The sequence below is a fragment of the Bactrocera tryoni genome, unplaced genomic scaffold (genome assembly GCF_016617805.1).
Source record: "Bactrocera tryoni isolate S06 unplaced genomic scaffold, CSIRO_BtryS06_freeze2 scaffold_7, whole genome shotgun sequence".
Classification (NCBI taxonomy): domain Eukaryota; kingdom Metazoa; phylum Arthropoda; class Insecta; order Diptera; family Tephritidae; genus Bactrocera; species Bactrocera tryoni.
Genome location: NW_024396366.1, coordinates 16177505 through 16195877, shown reverse-complemented (window position 1 = coordinate 16195877; position 18373 = coordinate 16177505). Strand labels below are relative to the sequence as shown.

At 35.4% G+C, this 18373-nt stretch overlaps 1 protein-coding gene and 1 pseudogene across 2 annotated transcripts; one reads left to right on the top strand and one right to left on the bottom strand.

Moving 5' to 3' along the window:
- The first annotated feature begins 5200 nt into the window (after positions 1-5200).
- On the top strand, positions 5201-5403 carry LOC120781879 (annotated as a pseudogene).
- Positions 5404-13132: 7729 nt separating this feature from the next.
- LOC120781752 lies at positions 13133-16644 on the bottom strand. Of its 2 annotated transcripts, none has more exons than XM_040113985.1 (2): positions 16272-16644; positions 13133-13451 (listed from the first exon to the last, which is right to left on the bottom strand). In XM_040113985.1, exons 1-2 carry the CDS (start codon positions 16524-16526, stop codon positions 13425-13427), a joined length of 282 nt encoding a protein of 93 aa, XP_039969919.1. In that variant the 5' UTR covers positions 16527-16644; the 3' UTR covers positions 13133-13424. The 2 variants fall into 2 exon arrangements, with proteins under 2 accessions (XP_039969919.1, XP_039969917.1); XM_040113983.1 differs by lacking the exon at positions 13133-13451 and adding an exon at positions 15628-16040.
- Between the last annotated feature and the right edge of the window lie 1729 nt (positions 16645-18373).

Below are 18373 nucleotides of genomic sequence, written 5' to 3'. Positions count from 1 at the left end.
TGATTTTCCGTCAAAACTCATGAGCGACAATGGCAAGACATTTATAGGAGCTCAAAGAGCCACTGATTAGTTGCCACAGATATGTTCAATAATTTCGAGTTCTGCGCTCAGATATAAACCAGTTTTAACCAATATAAAAATGTTTTTTCACGCATCTTCCATTTTATTTCGTGTTTCCTTCATGCCACTGTAAATTTCCGAAAATGTTGTTACGTTATTTTGCATTTAAGGTGACGAAATGTATATACATGCATACGTATATTAATTTGCAAAACACAACTTACAGTAATACCAACGAGAGCTTTTCATCGGGTCCAATCTGCTGCCTTGGCTTTTTCAAGAATTTCCATACCAAATTCAGAAGCAAATTATAGACGTCCGGCGGCATCCTTATATGCAAAAAAAGTTGTTCTGGTTCGGTGTGTTTCATTCCCAGAAAAGTTTCTATCTGGTAACCACAAAAGCCCCAGTTTTTATTGATTGGGCGAATTTTGTATCTTCTCTTTCGTTTTTTGTTTTTATACTGTTTATATAAAGAGAACAATTCGCAACATTTCACCACTATTGTCCACTTTCATATGGCTGCTGACAGAATTTTTAGAATTGTATGAAATGTCAAACAAATGAAATGAAAACAAAAGAGAACAGCTGATTTCTGCGTTTTTCCTACGTGCTCAACTGTTTACACATTTTGCTCGCTAGGGAAGGAGAAGGAATGAGGGGAGTAGCGTTTTTGACTGGTTCTACTATTACACACCAGGGCAGACAATCAAAATAACAGTTTAGGATCTAAACTTTCCCCACAATATAAGAAAGAAATTACAAAAGGAAACAAACACACAATCATTATTACAGAAAAAGGGAGAGTTGTGCACAAAAGTAACACCAGAAATGTCTAACTAATAATCTGAAGGTGAATAGTCTGAAATGTTTAATAACAAAACAAAAAATTTAAAAAAAAATCTAACTTTTTGTAATTCACTGACTATAAACACACCATTAAAAGTCTTAAAATAAGCTATCTCTTTCATACTCCAACTCATGAACAATCATTCTCTGCCTTAGACACACTTACTTTCCAAAACCTCCGAACTCTATCAATAAAATGGACTGGACCAGCCTGGAAATATGTTGCAAGAAATACTGACGTCGCACGGTGCTATATCAGGTGAATACGGGGAGTAGTTAATGGTTAAAATGTAATTTTTGGTCAAATAATCGGTCACAAGGTGTCTTTCGAATGTTGGATTCTGAAAAATTTTCGGTCGTCAGTCAATTTATGCGGAACAAACCGTGCACACACCTTTCGTAAGCCCAAATGTTCGGTCAAAATGCGATAAATCGATGTTTTGGAGATGTTCAATTCCATTTCCATGCACTTCAATTATGATTTCGGCTGATTTTTGATGAATTCACACACAGTTTCGTTGGAATTTCTGGTGATCACGGATTTTGATTGCCCCACATGCTGATCGTCATTTATGTCCTCACGACCACTTTGAAAACTCGTGCATTCTGCTACGGGATAGGCAATCAATAGGCAATCGCCATAAACTTGTTTCATCAATTGAAACGTTTCGGTAAAAGTTTTACCAATTTTAAAACAAAATTTTATGTTGGCTCTTTGTTCGAGGCTCATTTTCGCACCGATAACACAAAACATACTGAAACTTAAAGCACAATAACTCACTTCCAATCAATGAAATTTCATGAAATTCTCACTAGACAATCGATAAAGATAGCAGATTCTAACGAACCAGTCGACATATAGATGGCCCCAAAAGTCTTGTTTACCTTAGAATCCACCTTGTATATACATACTTGGGTACAAGAGCGATCTAATTCCATTTTAACTAACTACACCAATTTTTTGTTTTTTTTTACTGCACTGCACTTGTTCAACTTTGTGCCTCCAATATTTCGGCACTGCACTTTTAATATGTGTAAGTTTATTTTATATGATTTTGCGTTTTTTAATATATACATATGTAAATGCGTGTGTCACTTAACCTTCTTTGTTTCTTCTTTTTTACTGGCTGTATCGCGGAAATATTGCCTTTACAACAATGTTACAACGATTGATTTAAAGATAAACTGAAGTTGACTGGCGAATTGGTCGTACAGCGCGTCGTCGTTCCAAAGCGATCGGTATCAAAAAGAGACTAAGCCGCTACTCCTCCTCTCTTTTCGTTAATGTTTGGTGTGGGTGTTAGTATGGTGTATGATGTAGAATGTGTGTTGTAAAATGGGTGGTGTGTCAGTGTTGTGCGTCTGCATAAGATCGTGTGCAAGTGTGGTGTTGTTTTTTTTTTTGTGCCAGAGGGGAATCTTACATAGATACTGCTCCTTTGCTGTAGCAATATGCACGATTCGTACTGCCCGCTATAGGTGCACCTCATTCGGGATCACGCCCAGTCAATATTACCTACTGTTCTGGACCTTCGAAACGGTACGCCTACGTACTAAACCCTAACTCCGTCTCCTGTAGCTTTACTGAGGCCCTGTGGGAACGCCGTTAGGCATTTCATCGCAGGGCAAGCTTAGCCTGTGGGCTCACGTCATTATTCGCTGCTGTAGATTCACTCCTTCTTTGCTGTTCTGCTCTTCTCAGGTCATGGAGTACTATGGCTGCCATCTTCTCCATTAAATTCCACACATTCCTCGAGTGCAACATATAGGTCACTAAATTCTCTGGTGTTATTCGGTTGGATACTTCCTTTTCCAAAGATAGTCGCTCATTTGCATATTTACGACAGTGAAAAAATATGTGTTCTGCGTCCTCGTTACTGCTACCACAAAAAGAGCAAGCTACTCCCTCCTCGTGACCGTACTTATGCAAGTACTCCCTGAAGCATCCATGTCCTGTTAGGAACTGCGTCATGTAATGATTTACCTCCACGTGTTTTCTTTCTATCCATGCTTGTATGTTACCGATTAAGCGGTATGTCCATCTCCCCTTGCTTGATGTATCCCAGCGTGTTTGCCATTCGTTTAAGCTGGTTTGTTAGTTTCCGGCCTGCGCTTTTACTTTGATCATATATTCGCTTAAGTTCGAGAGCCATTATGTCTGTCCCTTCTATGTTTGCCATGATTGTTGATAAGGCCATGTTTACACGCGCCGCTTTTTCAACATGCATTTTGTAGTTAAGCCTCGCATCAATCGTTACACCAAGGTATTTCACAGCGGATTGTGTTGCAATGATGTGCCCGTCTATGTCAAGCGAAATGGTTTCCAGTTTTTTCCTGCTAGTTATGAGCACTGCTTCCGTTTTGTGGCCGGCAAGTTCGAGTTTTGCACTCGTTAGCCACTGCTTTATCTTCAGTACAGTATCCCTACAAATACTTTTTATTTGATGGAGCTCCTTAGCTACTATTGTCACAGCAATATCATCTGCGTATCCAACTATTTGCACTTCTTTCGGTAGAGGGAGGCGCAATATTCCATCATATAGTGTATTCCAAAGGAGTGGACCTAGCACAGATCCTTGTGGCACACCACCCGTTACCCTATACTTGTTTGGTCCTTCGTTAGTGTCTTAGATCAGGATCCTATCGGCCAAATAACTTCGTATGACGTACAACAAATAGCTCGGTGTTTTTTTGAGCACCAATGCATGCATTATATGGGGCCTATGGGCCGAGTTAAAGGCGTTTCTCACATCAAATGTGACGACCGGACAGTATTCTTTTTTCCCATACATCCACTTGTCTCCTTCAATAGCCTCTTCTGCTATACCTGTAACTTTCTTGATTGCATCAAGAGTTGAACGCTTTCTACGAAAACCATATTGGTTATCAGAGAGACCACCATAGCCTTCTAAATGATTTTTTAGAAGACAACGTGTGTACAAATACGAAAATGGCTGTAGATGATAGCTGATCGCAATTTTAAGAGCCCTATTCGGAATACCATCTAATCCTGGTGCTTTGCTATTTTCAAAGTGCTCATCAGCTTGAACAACTTCCTGCTCAGTGATTTCTGGCGCTGCTCCGACTTCTTCGCGATAAAAATTTCCTTCTTCTTGGTTTTGTTGCGGGAAAAGGGTTTCTACAACATTTTTGAGTAAAGAAGGGCATGTAGGCGCTTGACATTTGTCACATTTAATCCTTGGCATTACAATTCTATACGCTGCTCCCCACGGATTTTCGTCCACTTTTTCGCATAATTCTTTGAAACATGTCACTTTGCTCTTTTTAATTGCCTTTTTTAGGTCGTTGAATGCTTCTCGAAGGCTGTCACAATCTAAGCTGCCTATGCTTTGTTGGAAACGGCGCCTTGCTTTGTGACTATCACTTCTCAGAGATTCGATTTCTCGATTCCATAAATAAGCAGGCTTTCTCTGTGCGGCTGTCCTCTTTTTATTCATAGGGGCATCACAGGCTTTGCTAATGTGTTGTACCAACAATTTAGCCTGTTGGTAAATGTCATCACTTTTGTTTATGTTTTCATCTAGCATTAACTTAAAGAGCTCCTCATCTAGGGTCTCTATTCTCCACCCCTTGAACTGCACCTTTTGATGGCAAGCATTTCGCTGTTGCATACTCTTGCTGATACTTAACATTATAGCCAAATGGTCACTTTGGGTATATATGTCGCATATCCGCCAGTGTATGTATCGATATAGCACCCTGCTGGCAAAGGATATATCGATAAAGGAGCCACGCCCATTCTTCTCGAAGGTGTTTTGCCTTCCTGTATTAAGCAGAACTACGTCTAGAACAGCAAATGCTTTAAGTAATGCGCTACCTCTCAAATTTGTATTTTGGCTGCCCCATTCTAGCGCCCAGGCATTAAAGTCACCTGCAATTATATTAGGTGTAGTTGTCATCGCATCCTTTACCAAGTCTTCAAGTTTTTTTTCATATTCAGCATGTGGTATACTTGGGTGTATATAGCAGCTGTAGAAATAAATAACCCATATTTTGGCTTTTGTATAGTATGCCTTGTCAATTAATGGTTTGTCTTGCATCATCTTATCTCTGCAAGCCCATATTGCAACCTTTTTTGTGGTGTCGGAAATCCACTTGTCAGGGTCTTTATTGAAGTTATACTTCTTATACGAGTTCGGAAAAAGTTGCGATAGATTCAGGTTGCGCAACCTTGCTCAATATGAATCTAACGCAACCTTGTCTGCGAAGATGTTCGAGTAGCAAGCGAAGCGGTGACAATCGGCGATCGTTTGTTCGTTTCTTTTGGCTTTAGGCTATACTTTACAGGATAATTTCTGTAGTTAGTCTTCATTTACATTTTTTGGAAATCGACCCGCGATGACGAGGTATATCGTTTTATCTGACAGCGTGAGGTTTAAGAAGTTCATTTCTAATTTTGTCTTGTGGCATATTAGAAATGATGTTTCTTCGAAAATCGTTCGCTTACAACGAATAAAACGACTTCTGAGTGGTGATTTTAATGAATAAATTCCTTCTGGTTGAAATGCTCTGCGTTGGCCGTTAAAAGTTAAGACTTTACTTCTCAGGATCATTCATTCCTTTCATTTCTTCAAAGAAATTAATGACCTTTAGAAATATGCATATTTGCATTATTTCGTTGTCATTTCCATATACGTAGCAATAGAATTTCTATGGCATAAGTAAAGTAATGGCCGCTGATTGTCACCCCTTGCCGCTGTAGCAGCTTCGCCTACAAACATGCGTAAATATGTATGTATATATATATGCGGCCGTTAAAAGTTAAGACTTTACTTCTCAGGATCATTCATTCCTTTCATTTCTTCAAAGAAATTAATGACCTTTAGAAATATGCATATTTGCATTATTTCGTTGTCATTTCCATATTCGTAGCAATAGAATTTCTATGGCATAAGTAAAGTAATGGCCGCCGATTGTCACCCCTTGCCGCTGTAGCAGCTTCGCCTACAAACATGCGTAAATATGTATGTATGTATACGTATGATCGTGAATACATATCGACGCAGATTTTTGCGAGAAGCACCAGAAAGTTGTGCAATTTATAATTTTTAGCTTTTGCCATCGTCGCGAAAAGACGACTTCTTGGCAAAGGCATGCTCGGGGAGATGTTACGGCCTCTGTTTTTATGAATGAAGCGAGATCGCTTGTGGTATTTGCGCCTGCGTTCATGAATGAAATCGTTTTTGTTGTAAAATGTACTACACTTGTTCTTCGCCAATTTGGCTGCCATATTGACTTGTGAAGATCAATTTTTTGTTGGTGACATATTCATATGTGTACGCATATATATGTTTGTATGCTTGTGCATTATTTCTTTGGCAATATATGCAAATATATGTACATATAAGTATATATGAATGTATGAACATGCAAGTCAATGCGCGCACATGTAATAAGTATATTGATAAGATTGGAAATATGATTTCAATTTCTGAACGCGCACTGATAACTGCTGGGCCTTCAACGCGTGTTGATGGATTACAAAAGAGAGATGATTACGCTGCATATTCTCTTCCGCAATGAAGAGACAGAACTACTTTTCTAGTCAAAGTTCCTTCATTTAGACTTTGCTTTATTCTTCGTTTTATGTGCATAATAAATTTATAAAATGTGAATTTAAGTTTTCTAGTTTTCTTTCATACAAAATGATATGCATTTCTTGGAATATAACTAAGAAGTATAACTTCATCCGCGCGTAGGGACTCCACGCACCTCTTTTTATACTGTTCACAGATTAATGCAACGTCTATTTTATTTTCGTATATGTTTTGCGTCAAGAGATCCTGGGCCGCTTCGCAGTGGTTCAGGTTTATTTGTAGTATTTTCACCTTCTAGGTTTTTTGAGTGCTGCTGCATATATGGGGCATTTCCGGCTTCCTATCTGATGGTCTATGTTTGTACTTCCACTGTGTTTACATGCCTTGCAGGAAGGATTGTTAACACAATCTTTGGCGAAATGACCCTCCTCTCCGCATTTAATACATCACTTGCTCCTGCCTTCTGGATTGCTGCATGCTTTCGCCACATGTCCATACTCTAGACATCTGAAAAATTTCTTCAGTTGCGCTTTTTCCCGGATTCTGCAGATTGTACAGCCGATTTTAATTTTTTGTGCTGCCAGTAGGTGCTTTACTTCCTGCGCATGAAGGCTTATAATTGCTTTTTGAGTGCCTGCATATGCTGGTCTGATGCTTTTAATACACTCTTCACTAAATAGACGAAGCTCTTCAAATTCTGAACGAATTGATTGTGCTATATCCTCTTTCGTCGTTATGTCGTCCAAGTCACGCACATCAACTGTAGTTTCTTGTGCTAGAGATCTAATTTGTGCCTGATCTCCTAGTATCTTCACTAGCTCCTTTCTATATTCTTTATTACTTCCTGTCTGTGATTTCTTTAGCTCTAACAGTATCTCTCCTTTAGCTGTCTTTTTAATACTTGAGACATTTTCGCCAAGCACTTGCAGATTTTCATTTTGTTTAACCGCCCGAAGTATGTCTGCGTAAGACATGTCTCCGGTTTTTGCGATAACAATTGCTTCTCGTCGAAGGCGTAGAACGGGGTTTTCCTTCTTCTTGCTTTTATTTTTTTGGGCTTTGCTTGGTATCGTGATCCAAGTATCTTCCCTTGTCGCGTCCTTTTCTCCTCCCCCGAAATTTCTGCTTTCTCCTGCTTTCCTAATTAGTTCGTCCTGTGTTGTTTTAGTCCTTTTTGGAGGGGTTCGTGCTTTTTCACTACTTGTCATCACGTGGCCTTTTCGGTGTGACTTCAGCAGTCATCTGTTCCATAACTACGCTTCTACCTATGTTAGCTTCTCGTTGTCTATTATGGTCATCTTGTGCACGGATGTAGAGCTTCGATATTTCGCTAAGCAGTTCCCTCAAGGGATTGTTGATAGAGCACTGTGGCGGATGCATCATATCCGTAAGCTTTTGTATCATATCACCAAGTTTATACATTGCGACTGTGCTTCTTTCAATATCGGTGTGTTCTCCAGAAGCGTTGGAGGTGACGATTTCGACCCCACTGGTCTTTGTGCGGAGAGCACCTTCACTGGCGATCTAGCCAAACGCGAAGCTTTTTTAAAGGGTTCTACTCCTGAAATCGTAAATTGACTGGTAACACCGCTAAATTTGTTGCTGCTATTGTTGTTCTTGTGTGTTTTTTCATTAATCGTCTCCATTTATTAGTTTAATAAGCGCATCGTGTGCAGGGGGGTGGGCCGAAATAGACAGGAACGGGTGTACCCTCGGAGGATATGCCCCTACCCCAGTTCCCTGAGGCCTGTCCTACGCTTTACCGGTTCCGGAAAATTCGCCCGGAGCAACGCAGTCTACTAGTTCTGCGCGCAATGTACACTTCCTGACCAGGGCCTGAAGGGGCTGGTTACTGATTCACATCGTGGCTGACACTTCAGCAGAGCTGACTCACATCACCCTCTCTACACCACCAGTGAGAACAGATGGTGATGCTTCAAGGGACTCCCAGTGCGCCCCGGTATGGACCGGTCTTATTAACAGCCGCACCTAACATGGTGAACAGATGCTGACCAGGAAGCCGCTCACTTTGAGTCCGTCGCGCCTGGATTTTGATCGGTCACCTATATTAGAGAGGCGGTAACTATTCGCCTCTGTCGCAGGAGTTTCATCGGATTGGCTGGCTTTTATACCGCATCCTCCACTCCTGCCGCTCATCGTCGGGGATTGCTTATTCGTTGTAACTTATTTCGCAACTAACCTGCTACTACAGGCCGTCCGGCTGTCCGCGACCAAGACCTACCAACGGGAAGTGGTGCAAGTGTGGTGTGTGAAAGCTCATTTGGCCACAACATTTTGAAGAGAGCCTTCTATCTTAAACGTATTAATACATTTAAGTCATTTTAATATTTCGACGGCTTTGCTTGGTTTTATTGTCCGCACATTTGTATCTAAATTGTTCTACTCATCATTGAATTACCTGTCGTGTTGTTGAAACAATTTTAATAATCGACAAACCTGAGGGTTTAGTTCATTGAACAGATCAAATGGAAGCTGCATTTGTTGCTGATCGTCTGAGTCCTTCTGAGTCCTTATTTTCTTTCAGTATGCTTAATGGATATCTTCCTCCGGATCTGTCTCATTTGCCGTGAAACGTAAAACATTTTGCCAGCATTTTACCATTGTATAATTGCTTACTTTATTCAATGCGGATTCTAAAATTGTAACAGCATCCCTTAATATAACACTTTTTTGACTCTACTAGAATGTCGTTACCATATCTAAGAGACTGTTTCTGAAATATAGCTTGGTTATTTTGATTGCGCTCTATTCCATTGGTTGGATAAGTGGGGTAACATTTGGAGGAAAAAACATTGAAATTATGTTTCCATCTTCGGTTTTAAGCTCCATTTCACTTGGAGAAGGCGAAGCATTGCCGATGAGGAGGAACGCCTTAACTTTTTTTTTAAGAAAATCTGTTACCTAAACTTAGAAATTTTTAGGTACTTAAAATGACATTTTCTCTGCAGCACAATAAATATTAATCTGCGGCACAATTCATTTGTGAAACCAATCGCTGAAAATGACTGATGTCATCCATGAGGACTTGGAACTTTTTTACTCAGTAGGGCAGTTGAAATTTTTGAAAACTCGTTAATTTTTTGCCTTCCCAATCATCAATTATTTAAGTTTATGAGTTCCGGAAACACTAGCACAACAAAAAAGTGAATCGTTGTTTTTTCAGTTTTTACGCCCGGAGCAGTCTTTTCCGCACTTTATACGTAAAACTTTTCTGGTTAAATTTTCCACTTGTACCCTTTTCTAATAAGTCCAAAACAATACTAATTAGTATTCCATATATTGAAAGCAATGAACTGTCACTTCAGCAGTTTGACAGATCAGTTTTATTTTCTATGAAAATTTCGAAAGGGCAACACATCCCATTTACTCATATATCGACGGCAGTTTCATTTCGGAATATTAAATTTAGTAGAGCGATTATTAAGACGATTGTGTTAAATTATAAAAATAAAGTACATTTTCAAAATAATTGAATACATTTTTTCAAAAAATCAATATTTAGTTTAATATTGTAAATTTGCGTTAAAAATATACAAAATGGATTGGCGAATGAGCGAAGTCATCAATTTAATAAACTTTTACAAGCATAAATCAAAATATCATTGCTGTTATTAAATTTATTATTTTAATTGGTATATAAAATTTATGCTACAATTATTATAGTCCGAAAGTATGAAAATTTTTTTTTTTTTCAAGAAATACATTTGTAGAATAAAATATATTTCTACTTTTTTAATTTTCACATGAATTTTTTTCATCCATATTAATATTTAAACAGCTCAAGAGCTCAAAACATGAGCCACATCAGCTCGAACATACCTACCCGACGCCTTTGCGCAAATGTTTATGTTATGATAACAAATGCCCACATACAGATTTAGCAATAGATTTGACAGTTAGTATGCCATCGAGATGCCCCGATTCGAAAATAGCAGAGTTGAGCCTTTTGTCAGTGTTAAAAGAGAAAAATAATGATAATTCCAATGTTAATAAATATACGCTAACAAATTTGCTTATTTACTATGCGCAAACGACTCTGCATATAATTTATAGATCGACATACTTTTGGCATGTACTTAAGTGTATATAATATGAATGTGCGTCAAAATTGGCAAATTTCATGATGATTCCATACAATTATTTAAAATATATTATAGAGTAAGGTACGTATTATTACTTAAATTGAATTTAATATAAGTTTATGGTAATTAGTTATAAATTTATATATTTACTTGATTAAGTCATTAAAAGTTTTGATATCATCTTAAAAGACCGCTGTGTTCACATACATATATAATTATGTGCAATTAACTTTGCGGTAGCGCAGAAAGCGTTTTTAAAAAAGAAACTATCTTCCTCTTGACTAAAAACGAAAAGTGTTCTTTATTTTATGATACACTTATTTATAGGTTACAATATTGTTTACTTAATACTAACTGCGCAGTTCAGTCCTTATTGGAATGAAATCGAATTTCTTAACTCCACTTACATACATACTTATGTTTGTAAATTGAAGCTGACTCAGCTTTATTTTTTTCTTATTTATATTACCAGTTATTCTGTTGAGATAAGGGCAATGTTTAACTTTAATAAAAAAAGAATTTTACGAAATATTTATATCACGGGGTATGCGTCTGGTCCCCTTCCTAATGAACTGCTAATTTTCAAAATCGAAGATTTTTCGAAATTTTCATGGACCACTTGGCGTGGCTTGACCCATCTTTTTTAATTTCATCTATTTCTTTATTTTTTCTCAAATATTTTTACATTTTCACCAGCAACTAAAGTGAATTTAAGAAAAGAATGCTGTCTACTGTCTTAGGCGCTATTCTGTTGCGCTTTTCTGTATTAATATTATCGGCAAGCGAAAATACTCGCTCTGATGCTGCACTGCTAGCTTAAATGCTAACTTGGGCAACCTCAGATATCGTTTGCTATTATTTTGCCACCATTGCATAACATTGAAATTTAAAAAAAAATTGCACATTTTCTCTAGCGACGTTGTTCATCTGACACATTTTTAACTTCTGTTAAACAAGTATTCGTACATGGCAGCAGATTTGGAAAGAAGAAACTCTCTTCGTTATTTGAAGAAGAATTACCTGCTGATAAAGTCATGAAAGATGATGTTGTATGGCTCAATTAAAATATTGAATGATCTTCTGGTGTGTGAATTTGATAGTGATAGTGTGAATTTTTCAGCAGTGGAAAACATTTTAATTTCATTTAACTAGCTTGCAAGCAACACTAGTGGATAAAAATAATAAGCCACTTTTTGCCGTACATTCAAATTTGGAATCCAAGTTCCTTCTATACCTTCCAAAATCTTTAATTTTAACGCAGAAATTGCCTGCATATCATTTTCATCGAACTTCCAAATTTCTTTTATCCTGTTTATTGCGGGAATTACATAGCACAATGAAGGATTCGAACATCCCTGTAGTTTTTTGGAAATTATTTCAAAATCCCAGTAAATTTTAATTAAATTTTGAATTACTCATATATTTAAATTAGAAAGCCTGTTCATTTCTGCATCAAGTAAAAATTTGAATTTTATCGGGTTGGGCAGTGGGGTTTCAACGATATTTACAGCATATGTTGCATACCCGATTTCTTAAAATATTTACAAGCTTCTTACAGGATAATGTTATGTCTTTAAGCTCATGTGTAGATTCAACACTAGATTTCAATACGTTTGAGAAAAGATAACTTGAACAGTTAAGCCTATGGTTACTTTCTAACGTCTTTTTCACATGGCTTCCTCTGTCTATGACAAAAAAAAATAGACAGTATTATTAATGCCGAACTGCAGATTTCTCTTAATATTAAGACCTGTAGTTTGTGTATAATCCATGGACTTCATTCCGAGGACAACATCGTATAGTTTGAAATCCTTCGCAAAATGCAGTGTGATAAAAATCGCGTTTAACATATTCTTTCCATAAATCACATACAATACATATTTTGTTATTTCAACAGAAACTTTTTTGTTCGTCTTATTTTCTTATTGCGAGTTATGTGTATTAAAACAACCGATTCGATGAGTGATCAAAACTTAATAATTTATTGTAATTTTAGTTCGGGAGAATCGTAACAGTTATTGTAATAAGAATAAAAAGCTTAAAGAAAATAGGAAAATGTTGTCGGCAACTTAAGTGTAACATAATATACAATGTTTATAAACATAATTTTTGTAGACATGTTTACATACATAATTTCTCCATCGCCTAAATTTAAAACTCTCCTGAGTTTAATACTTATTTTAAATAAATTAAATGAGATTTTGATGTTTTCCTTCAAATTTCAGTTGTCTTTTTATGTTTGAACTATGAACATTTTGTAAATTATTAAATCTATACTTAGGTTCATTTTTATGTCGTAAAGATTTATAGTTTTTGATATATCCTTTTTTTTCTATTATCCATAAATATTTCTCTATTTTTATTTCTTTTTTTAAGATAATTTGTTTTAAATTTTAAAATATTTTCATAAATAATTTTTTTATTACAATTCCCATATTCAACATCGATTGGTTTATATCTTGTAACAGAATGATAGCTATTATTATAAAATTCTACAGCCTTACTCATTTTATCTTTTATGCTTAATTCTTTGTTTTCAATATACAAAATTCTTATTTTTCCGTTAATGTACTATGGAGTCGCTCAATGTCACTATTGCCTGTGTGGTTATTTGGCTTAACAAAATGTAAATCTATGTTTTCGGTTTTAAGAAAATCTTTTATATTAACGCTTTTGAACTCATTATCAGTTATAATTTTATAAAAATTTCCTCTTTGGGATTTGTAATGTCGTAATTTTTCGATTATCGTTTGATTATTACGATCTTCCAGATAGAAAGCTGTTGCAAATTTCGAAAAACGGTCTATAAAGGTTAAGAAATTGCATTTGGAATTTGTATACACATCCATATGTACTATTTGCTTTGTGTCCGTCGGAATATCTGTAAATTTAAAGTTTTCTTTAATAGGGTTGAGATCGTATTTACATCTGCTACAAATATCGCAATTATTTATAAACTTCTGTATGCATTCTTTGAGTTTAGGGAAATATATCAGCCGTTTTAAACCTTCATAATTTTCGTTTATGCCTGCATGTCCCGTTTCATTCTTATGGTATCTTTGGATCTCTCTATAAACTTGGTCTTCACTTTCTATTTCTTTTGCATTGTACGAACATCTTACAAATTTCACATTTCCGTTCCCTTCGAATAAGTCTATTATTTTTTGTTGTAAAATATTGTATTTATGATCGTCTAATGCAGTAAATATACCTACTTTTCCAGTACCTATATGTTCTGTTAATAAATGTTCGAAATTTGTTTCTAAGTCAGCTGAATTAATAAATATTTTCTTTTTGTTATGTTTATATTCAAAGCCTTTGATTTTATCATCTGTAAGAATTATTTGCGTTTTAAAACGATTAACAACTGTGTTAAGAATGCCAATATGATTATGAGTATCTTCTTCCTGGGAATGTCAATGTCTCATGATCATCGGTATTATTATATAGAGAATCGGCTTGTTCAGTTGATGAGTTAAGTGTATGTATTTCATCGCATCTAATTCTACTCAAAAAGTCTGCAACATGATTATCTTGACCCTTTATGTAGTTAATGTTAATATTAAATTCACTAAGTTTAACGAGCCATCTATACAATCTCGGATTTAGATCTTTTACATGTGATTTAACAAAAAGCCATCGCAGTGGTTGATGGTCAGAAAGAATGTCAAATTTAACACCAAATAAATAAGGTCGAAAGTAACCAGTAGCCCAAACAATTGCTAATAACTCTTTTTCAGTGGCAGAATAATTTTTTTCATGGTCATTTAGGGTTCTACTAGCGAAGCAAATTGGATGATTGTCTTGCTGCAAAACTGCATAGTTGCTAGCGTCTGTTATCAGTTGAAAACGTTTTTTAAAGTCGGGGTACTTGAGTACGGGAGCTTCAGTTATTATTGTTTTAAGTTTTTCGAAAGCAGTGATGAAATTGGGATCATTAGGATTGACTTTAGCATTCTTTTTTAAAAACTTTATTAGTGGATAAGCTACCTTTGAGTAGTCGCGAATAAATTTTCTGTAATATCCGGTAACACTTAGAAACGATTTGATCTGCTTCACATTTTTGGGTAGTTGCAGCTTTAAAATGCAATCATCTTTTGCCGGATTGGGTTTCACTCCTACTGGGGTGAGTATGTGACCTAAAAAAGGAGTTTCTTTTGCGAAAAATTTGCACTTATTAATTTGAATTTTTAAGTTTGAATATCTTAATTTGTTAAGAATATGCTTAATGTCGACGACATGCTCTTGTAAACTTGTGGAGAAAATTAAAATATCGTCAAGGTAGACGACGCATCTTTTATTAATATCGTTTTTCAAAACTGTATTAATTAGACGCTGAAATGTGGCCGGTGCATTTTGAGCCCAAAAGGCATTCGCGTAAATTCGTAGTGACCATGTGGGGTGGAAAATGCCGTTTTCGACCGGTCTTCCTCTTTAACGAGGATTTGGTGAAAACCCTTTGCCAAATCTATCATTGGAGAAATATTGAGCTCGGCCTAGTTTATCTAATATACTTTCAATATTAGGAATAGGGAATTTGTCTTCTACTGTTATTTGATTTAACTTTCGGTAATCTATTACTATTCTCCACTTATCCACCCCTGAACTATCCTTTTCTTTGGGCACTATCCACAAAGGTGCATTATAATGCACTTTCCCTAATGATGCCTTGACGTAGCATGTCGTCTATCTGTCTATAAATTTCCTTCTCGTGTACATGGGGGTATCTGTACATTTTACAGTAAACTGGTTTTTCAGACACGGTTTTAATTTCGTGCTCTACACAATTAGTATTACTTAATATTTCACCCTCCATAAAAATTAAATCTTGGAAATCGTTAAGAATGGTCTTTAGTGCAGCTGACTCCTCGATATTTAGGTCACTAAACAGGTTATCCATTACATTTTTCCCTAGGCTTGTTGGCTCTAATTGGTAAATTTCGTGCCTATTGTATGGAAAATTAGGAAGAAATTTTAATACACTATGGTTAATAATAACTACTTCTTTACTCATATCAATTACGGCTTGAAGAGGTTTTAATATATTTTTGCCCTATTATTGCGTCGAATTGTTTATCTCTAAAATCTGTTAATTTCCATGACATAGTGGCATTTTCGTTGAACTCAGTTGGTAAGTCGGTTATGATTTCATGATAAATATTTGATTTTGAATTAAGAGAAGAAAATAAAATTGGGTTATGTAAAGGTATTCTTTCATATTGCAACAATTTGTCTTTGTTTAAAAGAGAAGTTGTGGATCCGGTATCAACTAAAGCAATTAATTTATCATGCTTAATTGTAATCTCAATTAAGGGAAGTGTCGTTTTGAGGCAATTGTATGAAAATTTATTTCGTGATCATTTTCGTTATATTGAAAGTTGCTATGATTAGAATATTGTTGATAATTGTTGAAACGTTCAAATCCTTCTACATTTGTTCCTTGATCAAAATTAGCATCTGCGGTATTTACCTGTACGTGAATGAAAAATGTTCTTAATATAGTTTTTTCAACATTTTTTGGGCTAAATTCAATAGGCTTTTCGTCATCGTACTCGAATTTCTCATTTATTTTGCATAAAATATCTCTTAGAGCTAAATAATAATTAACAATATCATTTTTATTTACTAGCATAAATGCCTCTTGATACAACTGGTTATAAGATTTTTTAATACCAAAGTTTCGTATAAGAATATCTCTTACTTCTATCCATGTTGGTGAGGGGCCAAGAGTTCGAACGACGTGCAAAGCTTCACCTTGAATCTTATTGATTATAATACGATGAAATACGTAGGTTTTCTCTGGCGAATCCGTTGGAAAAAACGTTAAGACCATGTCCACTTCTCTTAAGAACGAAGTAAGAGCGCATGAGTTGTCACCTTTATACTCGCGAATACAATGTGCATCTTTAATTATCTTATTTAATGTAAATGTTAAAGCACCGTTGCTCGTTGCCATGGTAAATTTTGTCAGTTCAATTGTTCTTTATATATTATTTTATGCTTTGTTCGCTCTCCAATGTTTTTTTTTTTTTGCGCCCACAAAACCGGTATTTGTGTACATAGGTTTCACAAAAATAAGTTTTGGCGGGAAATCGGTGGCTTCTTTTGCTTTTTTTACCGATACTTGATTACGGAACTCTTTTAGTTTAATTTATTCTATTGTATTTTTATTATTATTTTAATTTTTATTTTTATTTTAATTTTATATTAAATTTATTTCATTTTGTTTTATTCCTTTTTTATTTCTCTGGTTTCACATTTTCACACTGGATGGAAATGACCAAAAAGTCACGTTCTAGTGTTTTTTTCTGAGCGATAAAATGCAATAGTTTTTTTTTACTTTTAAATCCACACACTTTATTGTTTTTTCTTTAATAGCCAGTCTCACTTATATATAACAATTAGTCATACACTTGTAAATATATTTAAATATATTTTTGTGATTATTTTCTTTTTCGGTTCTTTTTTTTTTTTGACTGCGCCAGTTATGTGTATTAAAACAACCGATTCCGATGAGTGATCAAAACTTAATGATTTATTGTAATTTTAGTTCGAGAGAATCGTAACAGTTATTGTAATAAGAATAAAAAGCTTAAAGAAAATAGGAAAATGTTGTCGGCAACATCAACATTTTTTCCTAAAGGCACAAAAAATTTTACTAATTTGTAAATTCCGACCCCTCCACGGAAGAAAACGGACGACATTCTTCAACCACCCAATCAGCGCAAGCTTCTAAAGTTAATTTTTTATTCTCCTCACTTACTTTCTGTCTGGGCACTTTATTTATATGTGAGGTAAAGCATTTGTGTCTATTGAGATTGGAAGTCTGCATACTATGGCATTTATACACTTTTTTACAATTGCGACAACATACCATCTCAAGTAATGTACTTCCGAGCATTTCTGCCCTTCCGTTTTTCGTAATAAATTTAGTAAAATCTCGCATCTTGGCACCCCAGCAGGACTAGTGCGTGATTAAAAAATTTAAAATATATAGAGTGCAATAAAATAATTGTGCAATAAATTATTTTCGTAACCAATTACCTGTGTTACACTCTTCGCATTCCGGTTTTTGGGCTTTCACGGTTCAGTGGTAGTGACAGAAACAAATTACACAAAACAAAACTTTGTTATAAGTTATAAAAAAGGATTAAAATCTATACATAGCATATACATACATATGTATATGTATACAGATAAACTGATATATAATCAGTAAAGTGGAAGTGTGTGTGATACCTAAAAACAGAATCAAAAGTGCAATAAAAAAAATAACAACAACCTGTAACAAAAAATACATCTATATGTACATAGTTATATATATGAAGTGGAGTGCTAAATACTTACCCGTGTACTTACCTAAGCCAATAATAACTAAAAAAAAAAAAAACAAAAGAAAAAAAAAGTAAGGAAGTGCTAAGTTCGGATGCAACCGAACATTTTATACTCTTACAACTTGCAAGAATAAGAGCCAGGGAGATGACGTAAGGTGTAAAATGTCAACCAGAGGATCGAAATACCAGAAACTTTATAAATAATACATATACTATATACATACATATGTATACTTAATATACTGACTGACACATAAGGTTTCTTAAAAAAAATATAATCACTATACATATTAGGGTGCAGCGATTTTATTAATTTCCGATTACTTTGGCGGAGGGGTAAAAAAACCGAATTTCCGTATAAATGGGGTATGTACGGATAGGGGAGCCTCCCCAGCGGAGGAATATCCAAAAATAATGTAAAAATTACTAATATTTTTTAACATATTCACGATTAAAAGTTCAAAAATTT

Coding starts and splice junctions, on each gene's coding strand:
- LOC120781752 (XM_040113983.1), bottom strand. CDS start 16,526: ATGGCAACGAGCAACGGTGCTTTAACATTTACATTAAATAAGATAATT. Junction 16,041..16,271: donor CCTCACCAACATGGATAGAA/GTAAGAGATATT, acceptor ATTCACGTACAG/GTAAATACCGCAGATGCTAA.